This window comes from Coturnix japonica, chromosome 18 (genome assembly GCF_001577835.2).
Source record: "Coturnix japonica isolate 7356 chromosome 18, Coturnix japonica 2.1, whole genome shotgun sequence".
In the NCBI taxonomy this organism is placed as follows: domain Eukaryota; kingdom Metazoa; phylum Chordata; class Aves; order Galliformes; family Phasianidae; genus Coturnix; species Coturnix japonica.
In genome coordinates, this window is record NC_029533.1 from 3,835,251 (window position 1) to 3,858,028 (window position 22,778).

Genomic DNA, 22,778 nt, shown 5'->3' on the forward strand with positions numbered 1-22,778 from the left:
TCTGACCGTTTCTGATTGCTGCGGTTTTTAAAGCATAAATCTTCCTGTGGTCCAAAATGTGACTCCTGGAGTGACTGTAAAGAGTAATGGCTTCTTGATGCCAGCAGCGAAGTCACCTTGTGCAGCAGTCTGGCTGCACCAGGAGAGAAATGCAGCTAATCCATGAGGACACTGAACATAGGGGTGCTGTCTTGCAGGGGTGAAGCTGTGCTCTGACAGCCTGGACTTATGCTAACAAAAGCACTCACCTATCCTCAGGTGGAGCTAAAGCGTTTAGTCCAATCCTTACTGCAGTGATACTGAGGAGTACCTGCTTCCTAGGCCAAATGAGTCATGCTGTGACATTACACGTTGGCTGTAGAGCAGTAGTGTTCCTAGAATAACAGGATATCAGCAGTGTGGATGGTGACCTCCCTGCGCAGCTGCATCTGTTGCATAGATTAACTTGTGCAACCTGTTGTGACCTTCCAAAACAAGAAAGTTCAGAGCTTGCTTAAAATAGCTTGAAAGAGCAAAGCTGACTTGCTGCAGACTAGTCTGCTGCTGGTATTTGCTTCTAAGTAGAGCAGTGGTGAGATGGCTGTAAAGTCACCACTAGCATTACTCTTCCTAGTTTGCACATTTCACTACACCAGAGTATTCTGCAGAGACCCCTGGAGTACTGTGTTCCTCTATGTACAGAGTTCACCATTCCTGGGTTATCTGCCAGTTTGCTGTGTATAAGCACATTGCTTGACCTAGATCTGCTTTCTGCAGGTGAGGAGACTGCTGAAGAAGCAGATAGTGAAGATCATGTCGTGCTCCCCAGAGTCTCAGGGTACCACTGAAGCCCCGGACAAAGAGTCTGCTACAGCTACTGACCAAAAATCAGAAGACCTTAAGCCTGGCTCCAAGTGTGAACTGGAGGACTCTTCCAATGGTGCACCGAGCGAAGGGGAGAGGAAGGAGGAGCAGCCTGAAGAAACAGGGAAGGACAAAGTGGGAGCAGCAGTGAGACAGCAGCAGCCTCCCTTTCTGCTGAAAGATGAGGGCTCAGCTGATTACAGGCTGCAGTCCATGGAGCAGGATGCTGATGATGAGGCAGCTGATGACACGGATGATACCAGCTCTGTCACCTCTTCTGCCAGCTCCACTGCCTCATCCCAGAGTGGCAGCGGCACCGGCCGTAAGAAGAGCATCCCTCTTTCCATCAAAAACTTGAAGCGGAAGCACAAGAAGAAGAAGACCAAGATCTCAAGAGAATTTAAGCCAGGAGACAGGTGAGTTGGGTTTCTAAACCTAGGCAGAGTTGCTACAATCCCTTTCAGATGTAAATCACCTCCTCATTGTGGGTGGAGGAGGATGATGGTGTGCCTCATGATGGGACACCACTAGTTAGCAACCAGGAGTGATTACCTTGCGATGACTGTGCAGTGGCCTATATGAAATCAGCTTGATCTCAGTCCAGCTTCTGATGAAACTGTGGCCACGTGATGTGACACTGATGCTGGTCCAGCTCAGCTGTGCCTCAGGGCATCGGCAGAATATCTGTGCTGCACTCGGCTCTGTGCACAGAGCAGGAGGTGAATAAAGATCACATAGCTTAGATGTGACACTAATTGGGTACCTGGGTGGTGCTTCTGCAGAGAGAGGCTGAGGACAGACCACGGCAGTGTGACTGGACAGCTCATCCTCACAGAGCTCAGTGCTGGCAGGGCTTTGCACTGCAGTGGGCTCTGCTTTATCCTCATCTTGCTCTGCAAAGGTATCTGCAGCTTCTGCCAAATAGTTCTGCTTTTTAATGGACAAAATGCACTGCTTGAAAGCCTGAGAGGAATTGATTTCAGTAGCCTGGGAGAGGGAGGATCGCATCTTATCAGCCCACTTGTAGCAATAACTGCATCTCTTAGCATTTCTTATCTCTTTCTGAACTTGAGAATGTTTGCACTGTTTTCAGAGGGAACAAGGACACCTGGCAGCTGGGGAACCTGCCTTGCTGGTTTTCCTGGACGACTTGTATAAAAATACTGCATCAGAAATAAACTAATGCAAGTAACATGTGACAGTCCTTCCAAGCAAGTGCCACCAGGATTGAAGGGACCCAGTAGTCTGAGAATGCCTTGGACTTTGTTCACGTTATGTTTGGGTATTTCAGCTTTGCTGTTCTTCTTGCTCCTCCTTGAAGGTCACAATCCTCAGCAGATCACTATTGGAATGGAAGCAAAAACAGGAATAGAGGATAGCATTACTGGGAATGCTGTGGACTCTTAGTTCACTTACACGTTCTGCTGAGCGTTTCTCCTTCGCTAAAGGCTTCATTAGGGAAAGCTTAGCTGGGAGAAATCCCTATGGCAGTTCTGACTCCACACAGAGAAACTCAGAGACCCGGCACTGAGACACTTTGCAGCCATGGCTGTGTCTCCAAGTATAAGAAATGCAGGCTTTTTCAGCTAGGGCTTCATCTGTGTTTGTGCTGTACAGACACATGCAGCAGCTGGCCCACAGCTCAGTGTGAGTGGTCTTTGCAGTCTGAATATTCAGATGAAGCTCTGGTGGGTGCACTGCCAAGTGCTGCTGAGAGATGCAGAGCAGATGGGTCACTCAGCAGATCTCATGTGTCAGCTCAGGGCTGCCTCTACCTGCAGGGTGCCAGCTCAGCACGCTGCTTTCCCATCATATTGAGGCTTCCTGCAGCTCTCTGGGCAGCACACGGACCCCTGAGAATACAGACTGATATTAGTTGCACTTAAAAATATTTCCCTGATGACACTGATTAAAAAGAGGGCTGGGGACGGATGGGGGGGGAGCAGCCTCTTGTGTCTTCTTCACATTTTGACTTGAAACCAATGCAAATGCAGCACTTGTGTTGTGTCTGCGAGTTGAACTCAGGTTCAGTGTATCTCCTGTTGTGGATGGACTGAGATAGATGCTGAAGTTCCTTCTGGTTACTCACTGACTGTGTTTGCAGGGTTGCAGTGGAGGTGGTGACCACAATGACTTCGGCTGACGTGATGTGGCAGGATGGCACCGTGGAGACCAACATTCGTTCCAATGAGCTGATTCCAGTCCATCATCTGGACAACAATGAATTCTGCCCTGGGGATTTCGTGGTAGACAAAAGAGGTACCAAGTATCAAAAATATGCTCTCCTTGGGGAGCAAACATGCTTTGAATAGCAAAGTGTTCTTCCTTCTGGATCCCCTAGTGTGTGTTGCAGCCCATCTCATGGTAGCTGTTAGAAATGGTCAGGTGAAGTTAACAGAAGAGCTTTACCAGGGACTGGCAGTGATTCAGGTGACTTGACATGTGTCAGCACACAGCCATTGTTTAAACACCAAGGTTGAACTGTGACAGGCAAGCTGTGAAAGGAATAAACACCAAGGGACAAAGCCAGGATGCTCGGCGTTGAGTAGAAGTTACCTGTTTTCTCCTTGAAGGTGGGAATGACTCTGAGTTGTGTCCCAAAACCAGGGGAGGGATGAACAGCTCATGCTGTGCTGCTTTCCCTGATGGACCTGCCATTGTGCTGGGCCCCCAAAGTGCTCACACTGTCTAATGCACCATCATCTTGTTTCACCATCAACTCATACCCTATTAAAATGCAGCTCCTTAGCTGAGGACAGTTTTGACTGCTTAGGAAGGACTGTTTTTCCTAACACCATTCACAAATGGAAGATTTCAGCTGAGAGTTGAGTCTCTGACAGCCCTTGGGTGTGTGCAGAATCTGTGCTCTTCCACTGAACTTGCCTATTTTTTTCCCCTCCTACCTCTGCATCCAAAAGTTCAGAGCTCCCAGGACCCCGGTGTGTATGGAGTCGTACAGTCTGGTGACCATATCGGCCGTACCTGCGTGGTGAAGTGGTTCAAGCTGAAATCCAGTGGAGATGATGTGGAGGTGAGTGCAGGAGCCACGCAATAGTGAGGTCTCTATAGGTAAACCTGGCAGTCAGATCTGCAGTAGAGCTGGTCCTTGAGGCTGGGAACAGTCGTGTGCTTTTGGGCCTAGAAGTAATCACATACAGTTGAGTTCACATACAGTTGAGTTCAGTGTCAGAGTTTTTCCCCCACGATGTCTTTAGCAGTTGGTGGAAGGAGAGGATCCATCAGGATTGTCTGGGGAGTCATTCCATTTTACTGCTTGTTTGCCATGACTTGGGAGCTCCTAGCACTCCTCCAATAAAGAAAAGGAAAGATATTTTCCATCAGTTTGATGAGCTTTCTATCAAACACTTCCTGTTGCCTCAGATCGTTTCTAAAGTAAATGCTCTTCTTTGGGCCCCACTGAACTGCCTTGAGAAATGTGGGTGTTCAGAAGGGAATGAAACAACCTTGTGATTGATGTGGAACCTGAGGTAAAGGTGAGGGCGAGCAGAGAAGAGAGATACTACCCATTTCCTTTCATTATAGCTCTTTGCTTGGTGTGCTATGGGATGACAGAAGGGACGTGAGCAGTTCCTTCCTGTGGTCTGTTAAGGCAACAGAAGAGTGACAAGATGGAACACAAAGTAGTTCAGGTGTTGGAGGTAACACTGGGAAGATGAGCTCAGCATCCCAGGGCTGATGTGTCTATGTTCTGTCTCCAATGCAGTTGATTGGGGAGGAGGAAGATGTGAGTGTGTATGACATTGCTGACCACCCCGACTTTCGCTTCCGCACCACTGACATCGTGATTCGCATCGGGAATTCAGATGGAGCCACAGCTAATGAAGACGAGGTTGGTTCTCAATGCTACTTATATGACTGTGGTGTCATCTGGTGTTAGTGCTGGGGCGTGTGAAAAGAGTCAGTGGGAGAACCCTGGGGCCTTAGGCTCTGTGTGGGCATCCTTGACTCCCTGGCTTGATGGATTATTATTATTATTGTATCCCCTGCTGTCATGAGAAACATAGCACATCTCCAGGGCCTGAAGAAATAGTGTGCTGAAATGCTTTGATTGGGTCAATGGAGACTGTAGCAGAACGAGAACAAAGTTAAGTCGAGGCTTAAGGGTTGCTTAGGATTTGAGTAATTTCTAACATGAGAACATTCTGTGGATTCCTGTGCAAGAGTGGAGGTGAGTTTGTTGTGTAACCAATTTCATTTGGCCGCAGAAGAGTGGGATTCTCATTTTTAGATTACTGTATATGTGTTAATTTGGATCATTGTGCTGATCTGGGGAGAGAGGGAGAGCGCTCAGTTTTGCAGAGGACACAGTTTGCTAGGGAGCAGCTTTCCTTATTTTACCTGGAAGCCCTCCAGCCACTGAGACAGCTGCCCTAATAAAGGGGGAGCTGGTGTAGGATGGCTCTTGCTGCGGTTCTTGTTTCAGCAGCACGGAACACATCCACGCTTGCTCGGCTGACCCAGATAACCTCCTTCCAGTGCTGCTTAATGAGCACACTCTGGGCCAGCTGAAGCTTGTCTGTTCGTGTCTGTGCTGCTGCCAGCCTTCCTGGGGGGGACAAAGTGCAGGGCCCGGCTCCTGGCACCCCACTAGAGGGCAGCCTGCTCCAGGGGACTGCAGTGTCCCCTTTCTGGCAGGTACCCCAATGGTGCTGCCCTCAGAAAGGCCGCAGCCCCAGGGCTGCTGTTACCTGTGCTCAGCTGGCTCTGCAGGCATTGCTTTGGGGAGGTCCAGGTTTGCAGGTCACCAATGTAAGGGGCATCTGTTTCTCAAAAGCTTCCTGCTCTGCACTGAAGTGCTTGGAAAAGAGATGAAACTGACCAGCTGCCCTTGTTTCCACAGCCTTCGGTCGGCCAGGTGGCTCGCGTGGATGTCAGCAGCAAAGTGGAGGTGGTGTGGGCTGATAACTCCAAGACTATCATCCTGCCACAGGTGAGCTGCTGTTCCCACCTCGTGGTAACTCTGCAAGTCTCAATGTCAAATGCAGACTGCAATGAAAGCCGATGTGCAAGGGAATCCTGCTCTATTTATTATTGCCTTCCCATGACAGCAGGGCTTCCCACTTCTGGTAGCACACAGAAATTCTCACTTTCTTTTTTTTAGGCTGACTGATCAGTTAATTAGTCAGCACGGCTTTGGAATATAGAGAATATTATGCTGCCAGGAAACTGTAGGCAGACTGCTGGTTGTTTTGCACACACTGCACTGCCTGTTCATGTCTCTGACCACAGCCTACAGCACCTGCTGCTGTGCAGAGTGGGTTACAGAGCTCAGTGATCATCAGCTTTAACTTGAGCCCAGATTCACTGTGTTGCACAACTAAAGCACAGCTGAAAAAATACTGCTGCTTTTGTCTGCCTTGTGAAACAGAGCTGTAGTGTTTTGTCTTAAGAAGCTCCCCCAGAAGCTGGATGAGGGCCACACATTGCGACCTTACCTACATAAGGGTGAGATCCAAATGTGTCTTCTTCAGGCAGAGAGGGAGAGGAGTTGAGGGCAGGCTTTAAAAATATGGAGCCACGTTGCCAATCCATGTAACCCCATTCATTTGTCCTCTGCACTGTTCTATTTTAAGGCTTATATTGTATGATCTTGTAGTTGTGTTCACTGTTCCACTTAGTTCCATCCCGCATCTCTTCATCTTGTTGCTTTAAATTAACCCAGACAGCCTGAAGAGAGGAGCAGATTTGCTTCTGCAGGGTCCCATCTCCAGCAGCGTGACAGTGAACAACATTGCTTCTGCAAGGAGGATGTACTTAATCAAGATTCCATTTTAAGCCAAGCATCTCTGCATTAATTACAGTAGAATAGTCAATGCCTGCACTATGGCAGTGGACAAGAGCGTTACAAAGCAGGCTGCTGTCTCCCTTCCCCCTGTTGTCACATGTGCTCGGATGCCAGGCACAATCAGAGGTTTGCTGTGTGCTCCACAAAGGGCTGCTCTCACGCTGCAGTGCTGGGGCTCCAGCAGCTCCTGTTGTGTCACTCCAGTCCCTTCCATTCTTCTTGTCTGTGTAATGATGGGAGTTGGGGAAATGGCAGGAGTGAATTATCGGTTAGTAAAACTGTGATTTATCAGTGCCTGCTCGTATGCCGTAGACGAACTGTCTGGGTGCTTTTTCTCAGCTCTAAAAATAAAGATGGCATAACTGGCTAACTTTCCGCCTCAGAGCTGGATTAGCTTTAAGGGCGGTGCGTTTTGATGGCTTTTCCTGCCTGCAGTCACTTGTGTTAAACCCAACCAACCCCCCCCACTGGCTGCCTGTCTCTGGGTGGCACAGAACTGGCTGAGCAGGGCTGGTTCAGCTCGAGGCTTTGACAAGAGAACCGAGTGTCCGCGTGCTTTAGCATCTGGGATCGTGTCTTGCAAGACTGGGAGGACCCTTGGGCCATCATTCAAGCGTGAGAAGCAAAGTTGTTCTTGGTCTTCTGCTTCTGTGGTGGAGTTGAGTGCGTCTCTGAGCCTCTGCAGGGAACCTCACGAGAGATGTAGTGTGTGCAGAAGCATGATTAGAGGAGATGAGGCTTAGATGGAGCGTGGATGGGTTCTGCTTTCGGTACTGAAGGGGAAGAGAACATTTTATGTAAGAGCTTATTCAGCAACTTGAGTTAGGCTTTATTGTCCCAGCTGAATTTTAAGTGGTAGTCACATACAGCAGCTGAAGCAGCATAGCAGAGCTCTGACAGCAAGCTGTGTGTGCCACAGAAGGAGAAATCTGGTGTGTGAATTTTGTTTTGCTGGTTCCAGCATTGTCTGTGGAAGGACAGAGCGTGGAGGCAGCCAAAGCAGCGTATTCTGTGCCAGCACAGCTAGAAATACAAACTCCACCCATAATACCCAGCACCTTCTGAGTTAGCTCTGTGTTCAGAGCCCCTGGGATGTTCGGTAGCTGGTTGGCACTAACATGCTCTTGTTGGTGGCTCTGTCCCAGCCATTGGGAAGGTTGCAGCCCGCCTAGACCTCCCCTTGTATCCCCCCAGTGCCCTACTTTGACAGGTGGAGGATGGGGCTCTGCTGGCTCAGTTTGGATCATCCATTAACACATTATATGGATCATGCCTCACCCACCATGAGTAGATGGAAGAGGTTGGAACAGCCTCACAAACTGTAGCTGACAGCTCCCCCATGAAAAGGGAGAACCGACTTGTCTATGTTTAATACCAATTAAAACGCTGTACTTCGACCTTAAGTACTCAGTGCCTTTTCTAACTGTGCTCTCCTTTAGCACTTATACAACATCGAGTCAGAGATTGAGGAGTCGGACTATGATTCTGTTGACGGCAGCACCAGCGGAGCATCCTCTGAGTGGGAGGATGAAAGCGACAGCTGGGAGACAGACAACGGCCTCATGGACGACGACCACCCAAGAATTGAAGAGTTGGAGCCTGAGGAACCAGCAGCAGAGGAGGTGAAAAAAGTGGAGGAACAAGTGCAGGGAGCCGTGGCGATGGCAGTTGCAGATCTTGCTGCAGAGAAAGCTGGCAAGGACGGAGCCCCAAAGAGCTTCAGGGAACTGAAGGAAGCCATCAAGATCTTGGAAAGCCTGAAAAATATGACTGTGGAGCAGCTGCTGACTGGTTCTCCCACCTCCCCAACGGTGGAGCTGGAAAAACCCACTCGGGAGAAGAAATTCTTGGACGATATTAAAAAGCTGCAGGAAAATCTGAAGAAAACCTTGGATAACGTGGCTATTGCGGAGGAGGAAAAGATGGAAGCCATGGTGGAGACAGAGAAGAAAGAAGAAAAAGCAGAGGCACAGACACCGGTGAGGTCGGAGTGGCCCAGTGAGACACCGGTGCTGTGCCAGCAAAGTGGGGGCAAACCTGGAGTCACCTTCACCAGTGCCAAGGGAGAAGTGTTCTCTGTGCTGGAGTGTGCTCCAGGTGAGTGCACCAGGGCAGGGGAAGCCTCTGTGCTGCCGTGTTCCTCTAAATCTTTGCATTTAGGCCTCTAGGATTGGATATTCTGGTATCTTTCTCGTAGCTGATATGTGGGGAGGAGAAATTAAGACGACTTTGGTAGGACAGTTCATTCTGGGAGCTAAACCTGGCTTCCAGGTGCCATCTCTAGGCACTGAGCTACTTCCTTAAGCCTTAAGATGGATTTCCCTTTCTTCTACATTGAAAATGAGCTTTGAAGGGCTGTGTAGTTTAAAGTGCTGGAGTTTGCAGGAGCAGCTGGTGCTCTTGTGCTGGGTGCCCTTGGTTGGGTGAGCGTCCTTGTTAACATTCATCTGCCAAAAATAAAGAAAGAGCATCTGGTTGTGTGGAACACAGGTGACAGCAGAGCCCGAGGCGCTCAGCAAGGCCACCAGCTAAACCAGAGCTGGGGAGGAGAGGTGGCCGAGCTCTTCTGAACCTGCAGGTGTGTGCAGATAAAGCAGGGAGCTGGGCTCACGTTCCTGCAGGCAGGAGGTCCTGGCTTGGTGTGCATTGCTGTCCCAGCAGTGTGACAGGGCCCTTTGCAAGACCAAGAGAACAGGAGCTGCAGGTTGTGGCTGCTTGACTGTGTGGGGAAAAAGCAAATAATCACTGGGCTGCCTCCTGGCTCAGCACCAATTAAGCTGAATTGCCCTGGGCTGATGTGTGAGCTGGGATATATTGAGAAGCTTTAGGGCTTCCTGCCTTTACTGCAGGAGTTGGGGTTCTTCAGGAAGATAGTTGTGTAGCTTCTGCTGATGGCCCCTATCTCTTTTCATCCAAAGGACACACTTAATGCATGGATGGATCTGCCTTCATAAGGAGCTGGTGGTGGTTTCCAAGGCAGGCTTTAATTCTGTTCTCTTCCTTGACTCACAGATAGCCATGCCTTCAAGAAAATGGAGTTCCAGCCCCCAGAAGCAAAGAAGTTCTTTAGCACTGTGCGGAAGGAGATGGCTCTGCTGGCCACTTCCCTGCCAGATGGCATCATGGTGAAAACCTTTGAGGATCGAATGGCAAGTGTTTGCTCTCTGATTTCTGTGTTAGAACTGGGCTCAAAGTCCAGCTGGCGTGGAACTCCCTGCTTAGCCTCAATCCCTTACATTAGAGCCACAGGAATGTGAGCAGCATGTGAAATCCTAATTACTCTGAATGGCTGCTTTTGCATTCCCTTAGTGGGGGTGGCAGACAACAGAGATTCTCATGGCAGGAAATCCATGTTGGGTTCTTTGCCCACTGGCATGTTGTCCCTCAGAGCAGGACAGGCAGGAGGGCAGGCAGTGGAGGGTATGTGAGCAGTGGGTGTTGCTGGTCATCCTCAGCCCCAGAGGCACAGCAGGGCCATAGCAGAAGCACAGCTTTTAGGGAGAGGGTGCCCCGGGGTGTGTTAAGAGCTGCAAGGGCTGAAGTGGATAAAGAGATAAATGGGCTGTGATCAAACACAGCTGTGCCTGGTGGCTTATATCACCTTTCTCCACAGGATCTCTTCTCAGCACTTATAAAAGGGCCCACACGCACACCCTATGAAGATGGCCTCTTTCTCTTTGACATCCAGCTCCCCAACATCTACCCTGCTGTGCCACCTCTCTTTCGCTACCTCTCCCAGTGCAGCGGGAGACTGAATCCCAACCTGTATGACAATGGCAAAGTGTGTGTCAGCCTCCTGGGGACGTGGATAGGCAAGGTAATGCTTCCTTCTACCCATCCCCACAGTGGTTGTACCAGGCTACAGCTGGAAGGAGATGCTTCCATCCAGTCCAGGAGTCCTGGGTGATGTCTGGTCTTTGGTGCTTAAACTTTGTGCAGCTCAGGCTGTCCAGATGTCTGGAGGAGGATTGGTTGCTGTGTTTGGACTGGGACTGATACGGTGTGTAGTTGTACACCATTCCAGGCAGACAGCATGGCCAGGCCACGTGCTGAGCTGACAAAAAGTAAGGAAGATGACTTGGTGTTGCAGGGCCACCAGCACGTCCCGTGTTTGTTGAGTCAGTCCCTTGTTCCTGCTGCAAACCACAGGATCTTAGTGGTGGGGATGTCGAGCAGCTGGGGTCTTGCTTCATCCAGTGGTTATTGCTGAGCAAACCAGTGGTGCTTCTGCCCTCTGATGCATTTGTGTGTGTGTTTCAGGGGACAGAAAGGTGGACCAGTAAATCCAGCCTCCTCCAAGTGCTCATCTCCATCCAAGGTAAATGCTCCTGCAGAACCTGTGGGACAGGAAAAAGCAGGGGGGAGTGCAAGCTTATGTCTGGCAGGGGGTTGATACATGCGGTGCCAGTTGGGCTCCTGCTGCCTTTTGCTCTCACCTCGCTGGACAAAGCAGCGTCCTTATCTCTGCAGTTCAGCATTCCAAGCAGGTACAAGCTTTTCTCATGCCTTGATTTTTCTTGGCTGCGTCCCAGGTCTCTGAGACAATGCTTTCCCTTCTTCTTCCTGCAGCCACAGAGCTGTTCTGCTTGTTGCTCTGAGCTGACAAAGGTGGCTCTTTTTGTTCCCAGCCAGTCACCGAAGTTGCTGCTAAACTGGACTTAATTTACAGGACTGTTTTTATCCCCACTGAGTCATCTACTTGGGGCACATTTTTGCTCTTGATGTTGCTGTTTACTCTCCTAAAGCAGAATAATCAAGGGTGTGTCTAAGCCGGCCCCAGGGCTTTCTGTCGCAGAGCTTTGCCTTATAATATCCAGTTTGGAGGCAGACAGTCTAAATCAGTTCTCCACCTTAAGGCCAACTTTCTATGCAGGGAGCCCAGGAATGTGACTTGAGAAACCTTTGACATGGAACAAAGGCTGCAGCCTCCAGTACACAGGGACTCTTGCTCCTCCCAGCCGGCCTGTGCCCTCCTGTTGGGGAGCAGGAACAAAAGCCTTTTCTCATTTCCAGAGCTGAGCATCCAAATTTAGGACGTGAACACACTGAACGTGTGGTGCTGGTGGGAAATCTCCCTCCCTCTCTCCTTCCTGCTGCCTGGTCTTGGAGAGACTCATGTTGTCACCTCCACCAGCTCCAGTGCAGCTCGTGGCAGTATCAGTGTTGTTGCTGCCTACATAGAGTTGCAGTCTGACAAAGGCAGGGAAAGCTCCTTATGGATGGTTTGGCACTTTGTTCCCTGTCTCTGTACTGCCCTGGTGGGACTATAGTGGGTAGGATGGTCAGGTCAAAGTATGGCTTCCTTTCTTATAAAGAGGAGGAAGGGGAAAAAAAATGTGTATTTAAGAAGAGTTTGGGTTACATTTACATTCTTTTTTTTGGCTGGAAAGAGAGGGAAGGTTGTGAAATGTTTTTCCTTCCACCCTTTTGACCTCCTGTGCTGCTGTGTGCCCTCTGCATCACACCAATGGAAGCCTGCTCTCCATTGCTGCTCCCAGTGGTGTCAGGGATCCTCCCATGTGTGAGCAGGAGGCTGCAGAGCCATTCAAAGTGCTCCCCTTTGTGATAATGCATTGTGCAGGGTCTTGCCCTGCCTTCAGAAGCAGGAACCAAAGCATTCCCTCGTGTGTTCTCCTCCAGCCCTTCCTGCTGCTGGATTTGCCTTTCAATGAGGCGCTGTGGGTACCGATCAACAAAGGGGGTCCCTCCTTTAACCCACCGCCCTGTTTCCTTCGCCAGGTCTCATCCTAGTGAACGAGCCCTATTACAACGAGGCTGGATTCGACAGCGACCGGGGCCTTCAGGAGGGCTACGAGAACAGCCGCTGCTACAACGAGATGACTCTGATCCGGGTGGTGCAGTCCATGATGCAGCTGCTGCGCAGACCTGTCGAGGTCTTTGAGCATGAAATCCGCGAGCATTTCCGCTGCAACGGCTGGCGCCTGGTGTCCCGCATCGAGTCCTGGCTGGAGACCAACGAGCTGGTGGAGAGGAGCCACGAGCAGAACAACGGGGCTGATTCCACCTCCCTCCTCTCTGCTGGCACCCTGGCCGACAGCCCCGGAGACAGCACTGGGGGGGAGTACAGCGGCTCCGCAGAGCAGGGAGCGGCGGCTGCGTTGTCCGACTCGGCGCTGGATGGGAAGGAGGAGCTGGACGAGGCAGAGTTCACAACCTCGACGCCCAACGCCAGCGACCTCCACCAGTATTCAGACTCGGAGAGCCAAGCCAGGGGGGTGGACCTGGCCAGAGACCGAACGGACGAGGGGAAGGCTGCCCAGGACTCTGCCTCGCAGCCGAGCGTGAAACCAAAGAAAAGGAGAAAGAGCTACAGGAGTTTCCTCCCGGAGAAGAGCGGTTACCCTGATATTGGGTTCCCCCTCTTCCCTTTGTCCAAGGGGTTCATTAAAAGCATCCGCGGTGTCTTGCAGCAGTACCGGGCTGCCTTAGCAGGGGCCAATATCCCAGAGTGGACAGAGGACAAGTAAAACCGTCGGGTTAGGGACAGGCAGGTGCAGAGGAGAAGGGAAGGCAGCAGAAAGGAAATTGGCAAATGCTGTTACCAGTAAACTGGCTTATCCTTCCAGCTTTTCTTCCTCAGCTTGGTTTGTTCCAAAGAAGGTGGTAGGCCTGATTTGCTCCTCCGAGGAAAGGTTGTCTAAGCATGGATCTGCCCTCAGCCCTCCTTCCTTCCCCCTGTCCCACATACACGCTCCTCTTGCGAGTTTGACCCTGCAATGGTAAGATTGGAGACCCGCACAGCAGCAGTCTTGCAGCCACGTTCCCTCTGCACTTTCATCTTGGGGCACCTTTCCACGCAGACTCTTCCCACCCAGCACTTTCTGCTGTTGGGGATGGAGCCAGAAGCGATTGCTGTAGGATCCGGAATCGAAGGGCGCTGCCCTCTTTCATTTTGCTCTGCATTACCGTGGGTTTTCTGAAGCCAACCCAAGCTGATACGTACTGAGACGTTGGATTGTTTGCATTGAAGTTGTCTGCACCGTATGGAGTTGCTCTAGTCGTAGTTGTTCACCGATAGCTCTGAGGTTCTTCTGATCAGAACTTGAACGGGCAGAACCAGAACTCTGTGCTGCCCTGGTCGTGCTGTGGGGTTTCCATCCGCTCCTGTGACTGCTGCTCTATGTCCTGGAATCAGCTCCACCATCCACAGTCTATTCCCGTAATAAGGCAGGCTTCCCTCCCACCCCATGCATGCCTGTCCTTTAGAAACACACAAGACATGGGGCTCTGCCCTCGTTACTTGCTCAGCTGTCCAAATCTTCCCTTCATTCCCTTGGCAGCACTGGGTGTATCTCAGCCTTGTGTGGGTGCATTGCAGACCAGCTCCTGGTTAAGGGGATGAGCGTGGCACATTCTGCCTCTCCATCACCTGCTGCCATTGGGTCTGGGGGCTGCCCGAGCTGGGATCACCCACAGGCAGCAGGAGCTGATGCAGTGTGTTCAGCTGGTGTGGGAGCAGCAGTTTGTGATGGTTCCTCATCCATTAACCGGAGCGCATCCGACACTGGTGTGGGCTGCTGCTGTTTCCTCCCCTGCCCAACTGTTTCCTGTGACTGCCTGAACCTGCTGTGGCTGGTAGAGCTGTGGGCGCAGCCCATCCTATCTGTGTGCTGCTGCTGGGCCTCTGGGGCAGCACAGCACTGACAGAGCCGGGACCTTCAGCACTTTGCAGCAGCGGCAGCAGCCTCCTGGCTGGGCACCTGGATGGAGCCTTTGTGTGCACTCAATTAATGGAGCTGGGGAGGTCCCATCAGCATCCAGAGGAGCAGTCAGGCTGTGTCCCTCCAGCTGGGAGCACTCAGTAAGGATGGAGGCAGATCCCTTCTGTCAGTATGGCTGGGGTGGGGGGAACACAGCCAGGATGCGGCGCCTTCTGCCCCCCAGCACAGTCTGCTCTCAGTATCTCCCTGCTGTGCTTCTGACCTGCACTGTGCCTGCAAAGGAGCTGCTGCTGGATGCTGTTGGTCAGAGGGATAAAAACCTTCACGGCCACAACTCAGCTGCTGCCAGAGCTCTGTTGTATCCCTTTGCTCCCCAGAACACGCAGCCTGAGCTGCTCACAGGTATCCAGGCCACTTTCTCTCCCCCTCCCTTTCTTTCCCATCAATCAGAAGCAAAGAGTTTCATCCTGGCTGCCCCCCCAGGAGCTGGGTGCTGCCCTGCAGGGGGTTCAGCCCCCACCACAGCACGGAGGTTTACAGATTTTCTAAGCTTTTGATAATGTGAAGCTCCCTGGTGACCGGGTTGGTGGTTGAGCAGACTGCAGCTCTGTCATTTACTCCCCCATCCCTTACCCCCCCACCCTGTGTATGTATGTAATATTTAAGGGTAACAAGAGTTACAAAGGCTTCGAACCTTAATAATAATGATAATCATTAAAAAGAGACACACATTAAAAAAAAAAAAAGGAAAAAAAAATAACAAAAAAAAAATAAAATAGCCAAAGCATGCTGCATTTTGTTGGCCTTAAAACTGGCTACACGACTGTGAGAGGTGCAAAGCCAAACAGCCTGTAACTGTTTTAAGTGCTGGGGTTGGGGGGGAGAGGAGAAGCGTCCCGAGCTGGGTTTGTTTGTAGCCTTTGATCCTGTTGTACAGTATTTAAAATGAAGAAAAACCAACCAAACCAAACCCCCCCCGGACCCGACCATTGAGGCCATGCTTAGAGGTGTGTCGTTCACGTGCAGATGTGGATGCTTGGTTGCTTAAAACGATATATGTATAAAAGTGCTGTGTGACCATTAAAAAAAAACAAAACCTTTTTTTTTACCTGCAGAATTGTTTGGTGGTGGTGGTGGTGGTGGTTTGGCCAAACCGAGGTGTAATAAAGGAGGGAAGATGACTTGCCATTAAATTCCGCCTCTGTGAGTAGTTTGGGCTGTCGGTCTCTTTTTCTTCCCTCTATTTGTGCAGCCCCTGCCTGCAGGCTGTGCTGCCCAGGACCCCCAGCTGTGTGTGGAGATCAGGTTCTTCTCTCCATCCCCCCCATCCTAATTGCATGCTTTGTAGATGAATAAACGTGGCTCTATGCCCTCCTTTGTGCTGAGAGCTGTAATTACTGCAAAGAAGGCTGTGATCCACCCCAGCCCAGCTCATGGGAAGGGCCCCTCCATGAGCTGTGGGGGGAGATGTGGGTTCTCTATGGTCACATTCAGCCTCACCTCCCCCCCTGCAGGCACTGAACACTCTGGGTGTGTCCTTGTATTGGGGCTGGGTGGCTTTGGCTTTCTTTTTATGCAAACGCTCCATATTTATTGCATTTCTCACAAGAATAAACTCTGCTTCTACTGGGAGCTCTTGGAAAACAAAACAAAACCAAAACAGGACGGGGTGGTTGATGTCTCCTGGTAGGTGTTGGTTTGGTCCCGGCTCAGCCCGGCGGGGACATGAGAGGTGCCACCAAACCTGGGGACGTGGCTGTGCCGGCGCAGCCACCCAGGACGTGGGGCCGTCGTACCGATGGCACCAGGACGGAGCTGGCACTGAGCACCTGCTGCGGCTCACGGCTCATTATGGGACGGCGCTGTCCCCAGCAGGGTAAAGCTAAGCAAAAGGCCGAGTGCCCGCGGGCATGGAGAGCCCAATGGGCACCAAGAGCTCCATGGGCACGGAGAGCTATTGCTGGAAGAGTTGGTTCCTGAGTGGGAGGAGGGCTGCGCGCCCACAGCCGGCCCTAGGAACCAGTGGACCCAGTGACCACGTGGCACATGTTGCTGTGGATCTGGCCCTGCACGGGCTCACACGCCAACGCCTCCCCGTCCACCGTCATGATGCCGGCGCTGCCCCGCGGCTCCAGGCGGAAGGCGCGTACCGGGACGCAGTGCAGGTGGGGGCAGTTCAGATCCATGTGTGTCCCCCTGCCCATGGCCAGGAAGATCTTCAGCAGCGCCACGCGGCTGATGCCGGCCCCCACGTAGAAGAGGTGGATGCAGCCGTCGTGCAGCCGCGCTGTTGGAGCCATCAGCAGGTTGGTGCCCAGGTGGGACTGGTAGATGGCGTAGACGCAGACAAACTCCTCCTCGGGCACCACCACCCAATGGGGCGGCACCGGCTGCCCCAGCGGCACCAGCAGCGTGTCTGCAGGCAGCGCCCCGTGCCCGCTCAGCGCCTCTGTCCCTGCTGCTGCTTTGGCCTGGTGGCTGGATGCCTTGCTGTCCATGGGGGTGCCTGGCTCATTGGCTGCAGGCAGGTAGGAGAGGCGGCCCTGGTAGACACGCAGCCGAACCAAGCACTGCAGTGTACCCAGAGTGAAGCGTGCGTTACCCAGCCGACGGTACTTCTCACTGTCGATGTCCACGTCGGCAATGAAACCCCATCCAAAGCCCAGGAAGGAGAAGAAACGTTTGCCTGAGGCTGTGCTCAATGAGACCAAGTCCATGGGAGCGTGCAGCCCCTTGCACAGGATGAAGGTGCAGTTGGTCAGCAGTTTCTTCTTGGCCACGTGGTCGTTGCTGAGGGGGACAGAGAAGGGTGAGGGTGAGCTGTGACACCCCCTAAGGACGCTGCCTTTGTGCACCAGCGCTGGGCTGGTCCCCATCCCACACACACACCCCACTCACCCCGCATAGTAGTTGATGGAGGCAGCCAGTGCGTTCCCAGAGCCCCCGGGCAGGATGCACAGCGGGGTCTGCAGGGCTTCCTCCCAGTCCGGCCGCTCCATCAGCCCATTCAGCACCTGCAGGAGGAAGGTTGGGGGGAGCTGGTGGCACGTGGGGCTGCACAAAGACCCCAGTGACCCCACAGTGCCCCAATGGCTTCCAGCTGGGTTTTGTCTTTCCATCTCCCCCTGGTTTGCCCCCAGAGCTGACCCCAGGCTCTCACCTCGTGGAGCAGCCCATCCCCAGACATCACCACCAGCACGTCCCACTGCGACAGCTCTTCATCCCGCACCTTCTCCTGAGCGTGGTGGGCTCTCTCTGCAGCGCAAATCAGAGCAGTGAGTCCTCCACTCTGCCCACTGCCACCCCGGGATGGTGACAACAGCCCCATAGGAGCCCATCCCAGGTGGGTGCTGTGCAGGAGGAGGGTCCTTGGGGACTCACCGGTGACAAAGATGGTGGGTGTGATGTCGGCATCTGCCAGCATGGGCTGCACCACGGCCTGGAAGTCCTCAAGAGCGCGGCCAGCGCCGCTCTGCGGGTTCAGCAGCACCAGCGCTCGGCAGGGCCGGGGCAGCACCCCATAGCTGGCACCTGGGGGGAGCAGGAGGTCAGCACGGTGGGGCTGGTGGGCTCGGTGAGCAGCCTGCTATGGTCCTAAGGGACACAGAGTGCTGAGGAGGGGCTGGAGGGGGGTCTGCACTGAGAGATGTGGGGGCACAGCGAGCCAAGAGCAGGGGATGAGTGAGGGCTTTGGGGGGGTCAAGCTATTGATTCCCCACATCCAACCCTGCTGGAGCAGGGCCGGCACTGCCACCTGTGCTGGCAGATGGATGCTTTGCTCCCCACGGGGCTCAGCTTCCACACACAGCCCCATCCGTGCTGTAATTACAGGCTGCTGGGGGCTGCATTGCCCCACACCCTGCTGTCCCCACAACCTGCAGCAATCACTCCATGCGCTGCTGTGACCCAACAGCCCCCATTGCAGGGATGAGAGGGATGCAATGTGAGCACGGCACCGCGATGCTGCAACAAACACGGGTTCACAGGGGGTTCAGGGGGGCGGGGGGGCTCTGTAGGGCTGAGGTTTTGCACACTGACAGCGCACAGAGCGGTGAGTCACGAACGCTGACAGCGTTTCCCAGCACAGCACAGCTCGGGAAGCCCGTAGTTCTGCTCACCCGGAGCTGAGAGCGCACGAACACGGGATGATCGCGGGGCAAAAGCCGCAGGGCTGCACGGAACCGGAGTCCTGCGGGCTGGGTCCGGCGCTGGCCACCACCCAACACCCCCTGCCCTGCACGGCTCCTTATCAGCCGGCAGCACATGGACGGGACGGGACGGGACCGGCTGCTCGCGATGGCCGCGGCTCAGCCCCGCTCCGGCCCCATCGGTGGCACCGGGCGCCCCATGGATTGCAACATCGGCACATAAAGGGCTGCGGTGCACGAGGAGCCAACGTGACCCCATCGGACCCCGCTGACCCCATAGGGCAGGACGGAGCCGGCAGCCCCTGGGGGAACATCAGGGGTTGAAATGGACTTCGTCCCCATTGATGACACCGCGGTGCCGTGGGGCGGCTGCCCCCTATTGCAGGTACGGGGTGCCCCGATGGCCCCGCACGCCGGCGGCCTTATCTGCCCCGCACACGGCACGGCCAGCACGGGGCGTGGTGAGACACATCCGTAACGCAGCAATGAACCGGGGGAAGGAGCTTCGTAAATCCCCGGCGAGCTGCAAATCTCGCACCGCCCCAACGCGCTGCAACGCCGGAGCACGGCGGCAGCCAGCTCCCATCGGGCCTCGGCTCCTCCGGTTGTTCTTATTGACAAGGAGAGGCAGCGAGCTGCTCTACAGCTGCGGATCAAACCCAAAAGGCCGCGTTGTAGAACACGGGCAGGAGAGCGATGTGAGAGATGTGAGAGATGTGAGAGATGTGAGCGATGTGAGAGCATCCCTCCCTCCTCCCCTCCCTCCCACCGGAGCTGGGTGGCTGCGGTGCAGAGGATTCAACCTGCTCCAACGCGGCCGGAGACACCGGGGGACGGACGGGCTCCATCCTCTGCCCCTCCGCGGGTTGGGGCCAAAGGAACACACGGAGCTCCGCTCTGTGCCCCACCGCTGCGGACCTTCCTCCCACCGCTTTAAAGCTTCGCTACTCATTAAACCGGTGGAAGGAGGCGGCGAGTACAACGCGAAGGGCCCCGCCGGGCTTTAAAGGGACGGATGGAGCGACCCCAACGTCCCCGTCCCATATCGCAGTCCGATAAACTCCCCCCCCTCCCCCCCGACCCACTCGCGTTGCGCCGCCGCTTCTCACCGTCCCGCGTGGGCGCTGCGGGCAGCGAGAGCTCTCGGATGCGTTGGCTCCAGGCCTGGGCGATGCGGAGATTCTCCTCGGCTTCGGGGTGTTGGGAAACGCGGAAAGTCCTCTGCAGGCGCTGCCGGGCGGGGGAACCCCATCGGGCCTTACGGAACGGGTAACCCACGAGGGAGAAACAGGCGGCGGCGGGGCCGGACGGGAACGCGGAGCTACCCACGCAATCGGCCAAACGGAGCGCGGCGTCGGGACCGCCGGGACGCAGCACCTGCAGCTCCCGTTCGGTCAGAGCCACGGACCAAGAGGCCGAACCGGGACACGGTCCCGTGTTGAAGCGGCCCCGCAGCAGCACCGCCCCGCCGTCACCGTGCGACGGGACCCGGCGGCCGGCGGCCATCGGAGCGCGGAGCGGGGCCGGCACGAACCGGGAGCGCCGCCCGCCGCTGCTCGCTGCTGACACCCGGCGCAATGCTCGGCAATGGCAGGAGGCGGCCCCATATAACACACCCCCCCTAAACACACCCCGGCCTCGGTTTACCCGAGGGCTGCCCTACGAGGGGCGGGTCCTATGGATCACAAGCCGAGGGTGCTGTGCCTGCAGGTGCCCTACGCGTGTGGGTGCCGTGCTGGCAGCCGCAGACCCATAACCGCAAGCATTGATGCCACAGCACAGCACGGATCCCTAAGCACCAACCCCATGACCCAGTGCACAGCCCACAACCCCAAGTACAGACCGCCATGACCCAGCATAGATCCGTATCTCTGAGCACAAACCCCATAATGCAGGCTGGAGCCCACAACCCAAAGCCTACACCCTACAACCCAGCCTGGACCCCATAACCCAAAGCCTACACCCTACAACCCAGCCTGGACCCCATAACTCAAAGCCTACACCCTACAACCCAGCCTGGACCCCATAACCCAAAGGCTACACCTTACAACCCAGCCCTGACCCCATAACCCTGAGCACAGACCCCATAACCCTGAGCACAGACTGTGAGCACAGAGCTAAACCCAGTGCTGACCCCACAACTCCCAGCACCAGGGCACCATACCCTTCTCACTTCCAGCAGCCCTCTCACCCCCATGCCCACCCTATAGATGCAGGGAGGGTGGGGAGATGAACACCCAACCACGCACAGGGCAAAGCTGGCTGGGTTTTGCTTTATCGGGATACCTAAAAACACAAGAGCCCCACAGCAGGGTTTGATGCTTTCCACTTTCTAAGGAGATTCCTGTTTAAAAGCCGGGCGGGGCGGAGCATCCTTTTGGGATTGGGGGTGGGCTGTGCCATGGGTCAGAGCTGACACCCCGTTCGGTGCCAGTGCAGGAAGCAGCCGCATGCTGCCGGCCTTCCTGGTGACTCACACACGTTGTATTTCCGCTCAACACGGGACGTGGATGGAGGAAATGAGGAGGTGCTGCTGGCAGGTGCCGTGGGGCCGAATTTTGGGCTCTGCCCTTGTTCCCCACTAAACCCCCACTCAATGTCTCCCCTCCCCACACTGCTTCCCCCTCTGGTGTAAGGCACTTTGTGGAGCTCAACCTGCCTGTAGGAGCTGCAGCCATTTGTGTCCCAGCTGCTCCTGATGCCCGTTTAGCATTGGTCTCTTTTAGCATCACAGCACGAGTCTCAAGGTGGAGCCAGAAATAGCAGCGTACAGGGCCTGGCTGGGCTGTAGGGCTTGGCAGGGGGACAGGCTGGTGCTGCAATGGGGATGAACCACACTGGGAACAACAGGCATAGAGCAGGAAGGGGTGGAATCACACGAGGCTTGGGGCTGCTCATCCCCACAGCTGATGACTTACATAGCAATATGTCTGAGGTCACCTCCCTTCACTTACCAAGCTCAGCCCAGTACCGGAGCAATGGAATCCCAGCTGTGGCAGCTCCATCTCCCCCAGATGCCGGGCTGTGGTTGTGCTTCCACCACTTCCCAGCAGCGGTTTCCTGCAGTGGGATGAGCAAAGGCATATTTGGGAGCTGACTCATAGGCTGCAATGGGAACCACCTGGGGGACAGCAGGGCTGGCTGCTCCCATAATAAGCTCTGTGTGGCTCTCAGCAACGCTCAGGACCCCCCAGAATTGCCCATTGCCCCCACAGCTCTTCTCAGAACCCCCCCCCCAGGCCCACTTAAGAGCCACCCAGCACTGCTCAGGACACACAAGCAGTGCCCATTCACCTCCAGCATTGCTCAGATCCCCCTCAGTCCCACTCAGGATGACCCCAGTACAGCCTACTCCCCTCCCAGCACAGCCTATTCCCCCCCACCATGGCCTGTTCCCCCCCAGCACAGCCTATTCAACCCCATCAAGGCCTATTCTCCCCAGTATGGCCTATTCCCCCCCATCATGGCCTATTCCCCCCTATTATGGCCTATTCCCCCCTCCCCCCCGCAAGACAGGCCTAATCCCCCCATCACGGCCTATTCCTCCCCTCCCCCAGTAAACCAGCCTATTCCAACCCATCAATGGCCATATTCCCGCCCCAGCAATGGCCTGTACCCACCCCACAGCAACAGGCTAAATTCCCGCCCCATCAATGGCCTATTCCCCCCCATCAATGGCCTATTCCCCCTCCCGCATAGTCCCTATTCCCACCCATAATGGCCTATTGTTCCCCGCAGCCCCTTAATGGCCTATTCCCACAGAACCCATTATGGGACTATTTCCCCCCCAGCAACAGCCTATTCCCCCCCAATATACCCTAATCCCCCCACAAGCACCAGCCTGTGTCCCGTGACCGAGCCCCAGCAACGGCCCTATCACCCCCCAGCCGCGATCTCAGGACCCGCACCATTGTCAACTAAAGCCATTACTTCCACCAGGACCCCCCCATGCCCATCTCAGGCCCCCCCATCACAGCCCATTCCCCCCCAGCATCGTGTTTGCTGCCTTTTCACCTCTCTGGAGCCGCTCTGTGCTCACACAAGGCCCGTCCCCGTGTGGTGCTGAGGCAGGTAGGCCTCACAGGGAGCGCAGTTGGCCGAGGGGTACAACAGGGCAACGAGGGGCCGTTCTGAGCCCAAACACGGACAGAGGACACATAATGGGTGTGGGGCGATCACTAAAGAGCCTCGCTGAGCTCTGCTGGCCGCATCGAGGTGCTGAGGAGCCAAACTCCGCCCTTCTATTCAGGCAGCGCAAGGAGAGTGGAGGACCCAGAGCCGCGCCCCGCCCTCCCGGCT

The 22,778-nt window shown here is 54.5% G+C and overlaps 2 protein-coding genes across 4 annotated transcripts in view; one reads left to right on the forward strand and one right to left on the reverse strand.

Annotated features, from left to right (window-relative positions):
- Positions 1-15,439, forward strand: part of UBE2O (ubiquitin conjugating enzyme E2 O) — a 45,734-nt gene extending 30,295 nt beyond the window's left edge. For both annotated transcript variants that reach the window (XM_015879778.2, XM_015879779.2), the window contains exons 9-18: positions 757-1,259; positions 2,948-3,102; positions 3,762-3,874; positions 4,568-4,693; positions 5,705-5,794; positions 8,089-8,746; positions 9,662-9,798; positions 10,263-10,466; positions 10,910-10,967; positions 12,389-15,439. In XM_015879778.2, the coding sequence (XP_015735264.1) occupies positions 757-1,259; positions 2,948-3,102; positions 3,762-3,874; positions 4,568-4,693; positions 5,705-5,794; positions 8,089-8,746; positions 9,662-9,798; positions 10,263-10,466; positions 10,910-10,967; positions 12,389-13,137 (2,793 nt within the window). In that variant the 3' untranslated portion in view covers positions 13,138-15,439. The remainder of the gene's footprint in view (positions 1-756; positions 1,260-2,947; positions 3,103-3,761; positions 3,875-4,567; positions 4,694-5,704; positions 5,795-8,088; positions 8,747-9,661; positions 9,799-10,262; positions 10,467-10,909; positions 10,968-12,388) is intronic.
- Positions 15,440-15,885: 446 nt separating this feature from the next.
- Positions 15,886-22,707, reverse strand: SPHK1 (sphingosine kinase 1). Of its 2 annotated transcripts, XM_015879787.2 has the most exons (7): positions 22,494-22,707; positions 21,434-21,539; positions 19,589-19,856; positions 17,713-17,862; positions 17,492-17,586; positions 17,230-17,345; positions 15,886-17,121 (listed from the first exon to the last, which is right to left on the reverse strand). In XM_015879787.2, the coding sequence occupies exons 2-7, from the start codon at positions 21,482-21,484 to the stop codon at positions 16,344-16,346; spliced, it is 1,458 nt and encodes a 485-aa protein (XP_015735273.1). In that variant the 5' UTR covers positions 21,485-21,539; positions 22,494-22,707; the 3' UTR covers positions 15,886-16,343. The 2 variants fall into 2 exon arrangements, with proteins under 2 accessions (XP_015735273.1, XP_015735272.1); XM_015879786.2 differs by lacking the exons at positions 21,434-21,539; positions 22,494-22,707 and having other exon boundaries at positions 19,589-21,060.
- Positions 22,708-22,778: the final 71 nt, after the last annotated feature.

Coding starts and splice junctions, on each gene's coding strand:
- SPHK1 (XM_015879786.2), bottom strand. CDS start 19,985: ATGGCCGCCGGCCGCCGGGTCCCGTCGCACGGTGACGGCGGGGCGGTG. Junction 17,863..19,588: donor CGCAGCGCCCACGCGGGACG/GTGAGAAGCGGC, acceptor TGCTCCCCCCAG/GTGCCAGCTATGGGGTGCTG. Junction 17,346..17,491: donor GGGATGGGCTGCTCCACGAG/GTGAGAGCCTGG, acceptor TTCCTCCTGCAG/GTGCTGAATGGGCTGATGGA.